This window comes from Patagioenas fasciata, chromosome 8 (genome assembly GCF_037038585.1).
Source record: "Patagioenas fasciata isolate bPatFas1 chromosome 8, bPatFas1.hap1, whole genome shotgun sequence".
In the NCBI taxonomy this organism is placed as follows: Eukaryota; Metazoa; Chordata; class Aves; order Columbiformes; family Columbidae; genus Patagioenas; species Patagioenas fasciata.
Genome location: NC_092527.1, coordinates 34,198,060 through 34,207,281, shown reverse-complemented (window position 1 = coordinate 34,207,281; position 9,222 = coordinate 34,198,060). Strand labels below are relative to the sequence as shown.

The 9,222-nt window shown below is 50.8% G+C and overlaps 1 protein-coding gene across 1 annotated transcript; it reads right to left on the bottom strand.

Annotated features, from left to right (window-relative positions):
• Positions 1-501: 501 nt before the first annotated feature.
• ADRB1 (adrenoceptor beta 1) lies at positions 502-8,891 on the bottom strand. The gene is made up of 2 exons (XM_071812167.1): positions 7,527-8,891; positions 502-4,571 (listed from the first exon to the last, which is right to left on the bottom strand). The coding sequence occupies exons 1-2, from the start codon at positions 8,889-8,891 to the stop codon at positions 4,563-4,565; spliced, it is 1,374 nt and encodes a 457-aa protein (XP_071668268.1). The 3' UTR covers positions 502-4,562.
• Positions 8,892-9,222: the final 331 nt, after the last annotated feature.

Sequence of the window (9,222 nt, the reverse complement as noted above, 5' to 3'; positions counted from 1 at the left end):
CACCAGTGATGCTTTGGCTGAGGTGTGGGGTGTGAGCAACATTTCCCCCCCCATACTGCAGCGAGGGCAGCAGCCTGCCAGGGAACGCATCCCACACCGCTCTCCATGTCGTAAGCAAGCTAATTGAGATTTTATTTGACGGCTCCCAAGCGTGTATTTAGGGGCAGAACAGACAAACAAAACATCCCTCGCTGAAGGCGGGCTCTGTGAGCTGGCGAGCTGTGAAACAATGGGAGCCTTGCAGGACGTCTCCCAGTTTACCTGCTCCAGTCCAAGAGGAAGCGCTCCTCCCTCCGCAGCACAATGGTGGGTTGGCGAACCCCACGGGGTGACACAGGCTGGCACACACCTTGGTGTCGCAGGACACCTCTGGGGTGCACTTGGGCAGGTTGAACTCCCCACCAAACGCAGGGAGAAAAGCCTGGAAGGAGGGATGGTTCCCAGCTGCACCCCAGCAGCTCTCCCGCCTCCTGCCCACCCATCACTATGCAGGGGGAAGGTGGGTGTGCTATACACCCGAACGGGAGCAGAGGGAGGGTGGCTGGGGGCACAGTGAGCCATCCCTGGGGATGGATAGCACTTTCCCAACACCGTGGCTTGCACAGTGTGCCAGCGGCATTTGTGACTCTCACTGGATGGGTCAACAAGGGGCTCTTCATCTACACACAGCAACTTTAACCCAGAACTTCCCTGCTAGGAAATCCTGCCAGAGGCTTGTCTGAATTCCTGCTTCTTAACAAGCACTCTTTAAATTTTGGCCTCAAAGCACTGTTTAAATTTCACCACGTGGCAAATATTTGTCATGAGCCTTCGTGCTGTCCCTGCAGTTTTTCCTTACACTGGCAGGGGATTCTGCAGTCCCACTTTGAGGGAGGGCAGCTGACAGCATCTGAGGGGGCTGCAGCACTCGCCTGACCCTGCAAAATGACTTGTTGGTAGCTGAAATACTTATACACCTAACAGCTGCTGAGATTTTGAGCTCTTCAGTGGCTCTGCCTCTTTGGTGTATACACATCTGCCTTTCAAAGCATTGTGCCAACAAGCTTAAAACTGGTTATCAGTATAATTCTGTTGGGAAGAAGTCTAAAGATCATGGCTTTGAGAGAGACACTGGGCCAGGCATGCAAAGGTACATCACTACCTAGAGACACACAGCAGTGGCTAATGGCTGGAGCACCCAACTAGTAGAAAAATCCTCATTTAATCCCATTAAGGACAACAGGATTCAGTGCATTACACAGGATCAGAAGGGAAAAGCACACCACTACATCTGAGATGCGCTGCTAACCAGGGCAATGGCAAAAGCCTGTGTAATCTTCTGCTTTCTTCTCTAGGTTGTGGACCTGGAAATCAGGACTAATTTCCTATTTGTTTGGTGCTTTCACAACCCAATGCTGCTGGTATTAATAAGTCCAAGCATCAGCCCTGTAAGGAATGGGTATGACCCAACCCAGACCATGCCTAACATATGGCACCATTCACATCTGGATGCAGACTGCTGCCAGTGCACAGCCAAAATCTTGTGCTGCTGGGTGCTAAAGCCGAGCAAACAATCACCACCATGAAAAATGCGGGAGCCGAGCGTGTGGGAAGACAAAACGGCAGTTTGTGAAGCAAACGAGCGTACCAAGCTGCCAGATTCTGTGAATCGGGAAGCTGATCCCCAGTTTACATAACAAACCCAAACTCTCCATCGGCAGCTCGGTGGGCCCGATGCTGTTGCTGGTGCTTGCAGGAGGGAGCGATGACTCAGGGGAACAGCAGCTCGCACGAGCACACCCAGCACAGCACCCCTCACCCTGCTGCTGCACCCCTGCACCCATGCCAAGCCCCATGGGGCAGCTCCTCTTGGGGCACCAAGGGAAAGGACACCTGCTCTGGGCTGGGGGAAGCCTCCGGGTCCTGCAAAACTCAGCATAAGCTTGAGCCCCTTGGAGGGGAAGTGGGGATGCCAGGAGGGAGGCACATTTCCTGGGAGCCATGGATGGACAGGGAGCTCTGCAGCTTTACATCGGCTGAGAAGCTGCTGCTCAGGTTGCTTTAGTTTGCTGCCATTATACAAAAACAATAAGAAAAACTTTTAGGGACGTTTAGGGTATGTTTCGGCTGCCAGTTCCTTGCTAGCATTGTATGGAAACAGTCTTACCTCTCACTCTTCACCTGTGTTTCTATAGTGCATCTGCCTGGTGCATCCCTATCCAAACCAGTTAGACTTTCCCAGTAAGAGGCAACACCTATATCACGGCAAAAATGCCCTGTTTTTTACCATTTGCAACGACAACTCCAGGTTTGCTTGCCAGCATCACCTTTTTTATTCTTTTCCCATCTTGGTCACTTTTTCAAGTGCAGTTTGACAGCCTGAAGTTACTGAATTGCACGAATAAATCGCCTGCTGTTACCACGGCTGCTCCTCGCAGATGGGCAGGAGGACAAGCATCTCAAATAAAAAGCCTATCGATTTCTTCTGCAAGAAAAATTATTCACAAATATTGTTGGCCTTACATTATATGCGATTGTTTATATAAAGAGAAAGACTCCTTACTTCCTCCTGGGGCGCTGGGAATTTGGCAGGCTCTGAAAGGGAGTCAGCGGTGCAGAAGGGTAATGCTCCTCCGGGGGAGTGTGCTTAGTGCTATTGCAGGAGATCATATTAGTGCTTTTGACACGATCAAACAGAAAGCTCCAGCTGAACAATGAGTTTTTAGGACGAAAAGTGAAATGTTAAGAAGGTGTGTACGTCTTGGTGAATTTGCTTCATTTCACTCGTTGATGTGGCAGTAACAGAACTATTTTTAGGTATAATCCTTCAAACAGAACATGACTTCTCCTTTCTGATTAGTACAAAGCTGGCTGCTAGTCAAAGGATAATTATTTCCCAACACATCACCTAACACACACCAGCAAACAAAACACTCATTATTTGAGCTATCCAACATTAACTGTTGTTTAGCAGTTAACATTTTCTTGACAGCTTTGAATAGGACTAATTGCTCCACCTTCATTAGCAGAGGTCATTTACCCTGGTAACAATACTGTTCTGCAGATACTCTCTCGTATAAGATTAGATTATCAGGTCAAATTCTGCTCCCAGTGACAATGATGCCTGACCGTGTTTGGCCTCAAGAAAGGCTGCTCTTTCAGTTCATAGCTGCACAATTTCCAGCCCTGCAGCTGATATATTACATAAAGGAAGTAAGTGCACTCCACCGGACGGGAAATTACAATAAATTAGGAAAGTGTGCAGCACAAGGAAGGTTTGCAAAATAGCCACTTAAAAGTTATTAATAAAACATTGACTGCAGATAGGGTTTAGGAAAAAAAAAAAGCTGATAAAGAAGTTGTCCTTATACTTGAAAACATGTGCATACCCAAAAGGTAAAGCAGCATTTGCAGGAGAAAGGTGCGTGCTGTATCGCAAACACCTGGCTGATGCTGTCAAATGCTGCATGTGCTGTGGGCACAGTTCAGATCACAATTTTAAGCCTCATTTTTTTGCATGCAGTTTTATTTGTTCATCGGTTATTGCTTGGAGCTATAGTCAGATAATGCTGAGAGTCATGATCCCAAAGTGCAGTGAATTTGCAGGAGTGTTTTTGTGCAGCGCTCACCGGTGGGGAGGTCTTTTGCAGGCATTTCATAGCCCACTGTGTGTCTGAAACACCCATCACTTTCCTGAACACATGGAAAACTGAAGCCAGGCTTCCCACTGATATCTTCCCATCTAAGCACGTGGAGAGGTGCAGCCTGCTTTGCAGAAGTGCTGAGCAAACACCGCTTAGAGCACGGCCGGCGCCTTTGAGAATCGGGCGTCTTGCATGCGGAAGTCTCAGCCGCCCTCACCAAATAATTTTGGTCCTGGCAGACACTGGATGTTTTCTCCGAGTGGGTTTTTGTGTTACCTGGGTCTCCCTTTCCTGCAGGACTGTGGCTCTTTGCTGTTACTTCCCTGCCCACGTACGTGTGCAGCCGCATGCCTACCACCTATCCTTCTGACTCGCAGCTCCAATTGCTAATCCATGTCTGGTTTTCATCAGAAAAAGAAAAGAAATATTCATCCTGAGTGTTTGACTCATTGCCTCTGGAGTATTCCAGCTGCCCCGTAACACTTTTCAGAGTATCCTCCTTTACCGTGGAGAACAGGCTGTTCTGAGCGTGATCCCCGGCAGACCGCTTGCCAGCAACCTCGCCTTCCTTGCACACGTGCGTGCCACATGTCCCGCTCTGTCTGCACCGCTACTGTCCCACTGGCTTCTTTACACCGGGCAAGACGGACTGGCCCCTGCCATCCGCGCTGCTGGGTGGGTTATCTTGGCTGTCTGTGAAGGGGCTCGACGTGCCAGGCTCCAGACTCCTCCAGCAGGTCACTGACTGGCCAAAACTCAAAGGCAGACACATCCCCACCACTTCGCACACACAGTTGGCCCTGCTGAGGCCAGTGAGCAAAACTCATCCTACCTTTCGTCTTCTTCATTTCATTTCACTACGCTTGTCCAGGGGAAGCGTGACCCAGCGCAGTTATTCAGCAGGTGAAGCTGAGCAAGTTCTGGCCATCAATTTCCTACCTAAGGACCCTGTGGAGCCAAAACTTTCATCACTTTTTAAATTCTAAGGACATGAGTATTCAGATGGTTAAAATTAAGTATGTGAACTGATGCAGGAGATGAAGATTATGATAATGATCATGATGATGCACGCCATCCTGTGCATCCTTTTGGTCTTGTTGTCTTTGCCGGAATCACAGACAAAACCAGATTACAAAAAAAATAAAGAAATCATTCAGTGGTAGAGCCTAATTCACTCAGCACCTGAACTGACATCACCCCGGCATTTTAAGGAGCGCATTTCCCTATTATCAAGGAGACATCATTAACTGCAGCTCACATAGAACACCAGTAGCACCAGTGGAAAAGTGTTATTTACTTCCCTTGTCCCATTATTTTGTCTTTGCATAAAAACATGTAACTTATTTTCCCCCTGAAATGCCATCATTAGAAACTGCAAAAGACAAATTCCTTAGTTTTTAACATAAAAAAATAAACAAATGGTTTCCGAAACAAACCATTGGCCACCACCCTAAAGAACTTGCTTTGGGAAATACTCTTCCTGGGAGCTGATTTCTAATTTGACTATACTGAGCTTAATAAGACTAAAAACAATGTCACTTTTATTCTGTACTGCCTCTTTGTTGCTCTATCTGCCATGTATTCATCACAGTAATGAAAAACTTTATGAAATCACAAGGATGCAGCGTGCCTTCATATAGCAATAAAGGATGACAATCTTTTGGACCAAGGATCCAGTCAGCAGCTCTCCTGCTCACAGTACCTCCTCACTTGGACCAGCACAAACATTGACATTCGGTTATCGTAGTCTGGCCCCCAAGGAGTATGTGACTATTGGCAGCACCCTGAAGCCACACTGCACATGACCACTAGCTTTATATAAAGTCTGCAAACTAAGGCAGTTTTATTTCCCCCAGTGACAACAGCACAGGTTTCCCCTGATTTCAGCAGTGTTTAAGTCTGTCCCAGAGTCCAATCCTGCTCCGGTTACACCCCAGCCATTCCCCCCTCTCCTTTTCTATAGTAAAAAGGAACAAAAGCCTGGATTCCTGTGACCGGCACCCCGGCTGCCATCTCCCCTTACAGGGCATGAGCCTCCTCCTGCTGCTTTTCAGGCAGGGGTCTCCCCCTGGCTCAGCACCAGGATCGGACCCCCCTGGACACCCACCGCCCCCCTCGCTCGGGCAGGATCAGTCCCACTACCGCCACGAGGCGGAATTAATTGCGTGTACGGCATACCGAGATTTCTTTCTACGTGAGCCCGTTTTTAGCTTGCAAATTAAGCATCCTCTGTACTCTGAGATACTCTGGTCTCCTCACTCCCAGCTGTGAACTCCTAGTGAAAAAAAACACCCTCCAAAAAGGAATAGTTACAGAAAATGAGTGTATTCATTATCAGAGTGGAAACACCTTGTCTTTGGCCATTAATTTTAAGGGAAGTCAGCAGACCTCGGTGCAACAGGAACACAACCTTATTGGGTTTCAAACACGTTTTTTAAAATACTGTGTCAGGAAAAGCCATTAGATAAAGTTGTATTGGTAATCTGAGCCCTCTTTGGAGAAAAACAAATGCTGTTCTTCCCATTATAGGTAGGTATTGTTTCAAAACCTATAGAGACACTCTTGCTTGTGCTGCAATGGTATTTATTGCACATAGACCAATTACTTACACAGTAGTAAATTGCACCAGAGTATAAATACGTTATAAAACACACACACAGAGGAAAATGGAAATGACACGCAAGTGCTAAAATAACAGCAGATTCACGTGGACACTTTGAAATAAAAATAAAGTCCCTTAAGATACTTTAATTTATAATACGGATATATTTACAGTACCTTCATAAAATAATATAAAAAGTCACTCTCAATAAAACTATAACAGATCAGAAAAAAACAGACACCAGTTTCAGGGTTGGTGTTATTCAAACCTCCATTTCATTTTAATTTGCGTGTGTGTACATGTGTGCAAGTAACATCTTCAAATAACTTTACAACTCTTAGCACTGTGCAAAAACTGGCTTTGACGCCATTTTCATTAAAATGTGCAGTAAATTTTTGTTGTTGCCAGGATTCCCCCCCAACCCCGTTCATCTGTAATTACAATGAACAATCTGCAGAAGGCTCCTCACTGCCCACCCCTTTTTCATAAAATACTACTAATGGTACGTAAATACGCTGTTTAATATAAACACAGTCGGTTTATTCCCCTGTACAATATGCACAGTTTGAGGTAGAAGTTTCTCAGCCTGACTGCTATTGTCTGGCCAAAGGAGATAAGCACAATAACTCACGGCTTGCCGATGCAGAGGGGAAAAAGCACAAGAGTGTGGGTTGGGTTTTTCTACCCCCTTTCAAAATATACCTGTGCTCCTCATTGTTTTTCTCCATCGCTGCTCCGTGGAAAAGGGAGCACAGCTACTTGAAGCTTAAAACTCATCCCGTCTCTGGGTCTCTACGCTCCACTGGGAGCACCTGCAGCACAGACCCTGCGCCTCCCCAAAAATCACCCGGGCTGTGGGTGAGGGAATGAACCCCCGGGGTGTCTTACAGCCTCAAGAAGGTGGGGGACAGCTGGGACCCCGGCTGCATCACCTCCACGCTCAGGTTCAACCAGCAGCACGGTCCTGGGACAACTCACCCAAGGGACAGGCGCTGCCACAGCCCCTTCCGAAAGAGCTTCTCCTAAATATAAGCTGGCTATCTTTGGACAGGCTGTTTATTTTCTTTGTTCTCCGGTCAGTGGGTTTCCTGTTTGCTGTAGTTTCGGATGAGGTATGTCATACACGAGTTCACCTGCTTTTATTCCTAAGTAAACACCCGCTCTCTCCCTGCTAAGACGGGGATCAGGTTTGCTTAGCATTAGCTTTACCAACAGGCAGCTGCTGGGATTTTTCTCCTCCCATGTGTCTCCCTGTCTGTTCCCCCTGCCCAATGCACTCCCCCACACCCTCCCCCCTATACCTTGGTCTCCGAATCGGATGTTTTGCTATTTCTCTCCTCCAGGCTGGACTCGCTGCCGCCCCGCGTACCCCCGTTGCAGTCGGACCAGGTCCCTCCCAGGCTGCGCTCGGGGGACCCCACAGTGCTGATGAAGCCCCCTGGCAGGTGGGCTGGGTCCCCGCCACGCCGACCAGCTTTCCGGGGGCAGCTGAGCAGCCTCTTGAAGGCTTTGCGAAAGTCAGGGCTGCGGCAGTAGATGATGGGGTTGAAAGCGGAGTTGGCGTAGCCCAGCCAGTTGAAGAAAACGAAGAGCCAGTCTGGCACCAAGTCCCTATTGAAGACGTTGACGATGTTCACCAGGAAGAAAGGGAGCCAGCAGAGGGTGAACACCCCCATGATGATGCCCAAAGTCTTGAGGGCTTTCTGCTCCTTCATGGCCATGATCCGGGAGGTCTTCCGCTTGCTGGCTCGGCCGTTGCCGAGCATGGGCTGGTGGTGAGGGTGAGGAGGTGGGGGCGGTTGTGACTGCTCATGGCTGCCGTAGAACCGGCCCTCGCACCGATCGATCTTCCTGATCTGCTCCTTGGCCTCTCTGTACACCCGGAGGTACACAAAGATCATGATGAGAAGGGGGATGTAGAAAGAAATGATGGACGAGGCGATGGCATAAGCCCTGTTGGTGACGAAGTCACAGCAGCCAGGGTCCTGGTAGCACTCCAGAGCCTGGGGGTCCTCATCCCGCCACCAATGCATCATGATGGGCAAGAAGGAGACCAGGGCAGAGATGGCCCAGACGGTGCAGATGATGCCCTTGGCCCGACTCTTGGTCATGAGGCTCTGGTAGCGGAAAGGTGAGGTGATGGCCAGGTAGCGGTCGATGGCAATGACGCACAAGGTCTCGATGCTGGCCGTCACGCAGAGCACATCCAGCGAGGTCCAGCACTCGCAGAGGAAGGATCCCCAGAGCCAGGTGCCCCGCACCACCAGCGTGGCCCCAAAGGGCACCACCAGCAGCCCCATCACCAGGTCGGCGCAGGCCAGCGAGGTGATGAAGAGGTTGGTGAGCGTCTGCAACCGCTGCGTGCGCCCGATGGCCGCGATCACCAGCACGTTCCCCGCCACGATGAGCAGCACCACCAGGACCATCAGTAGGCTCATCCCCACAGCCCACTGCTGCGACAGCAGCTCGGCGGGCAGCTGCCGGCTCCCGGGAGGCGCTGCCGTCACCCCGCCGCCGGCCACCGAGCGGTTTTGGGGGCCGCAGTCGGGCGGCAGCCACCCATCGCCCATGGCTGTGCGGGGCGCTCCGGCCACCGCCGCGCCGCGGGCTGCAAGGCGGCGCCGCCGCCGCTGCCGCCGCCGCTGCCGCCGGTCCGGGTGCCGCATGGCCCCGCGCCGCTGCCCGCCCGCCCCGCGTCACAGCCCGCAGCCAATCCGCATCATGGGGCGGAGTCGGCCCGCCCCGCCTGGCGCTGCCTGCCGGTCCGGGTGCCGCTGCCCGCATCCCGTCCCGCTGTCTGCATCCCGCCCCGCTGCCTGCATCCCGCCCCTCTACCTGCATCCCTGCTGGCCGCTACCTGCATCCCGCCCAGCTGTCTGCATCCCGCCCCTCTACCTGCATCCCTGCTGGCCGCTGTCTGCATCCCGCCCCGCTGCCTGCATCCCGCCCCTCTACCTGCATCCCTGCTGACCGCTGCCTGCATCCCGCCCCGCTGTC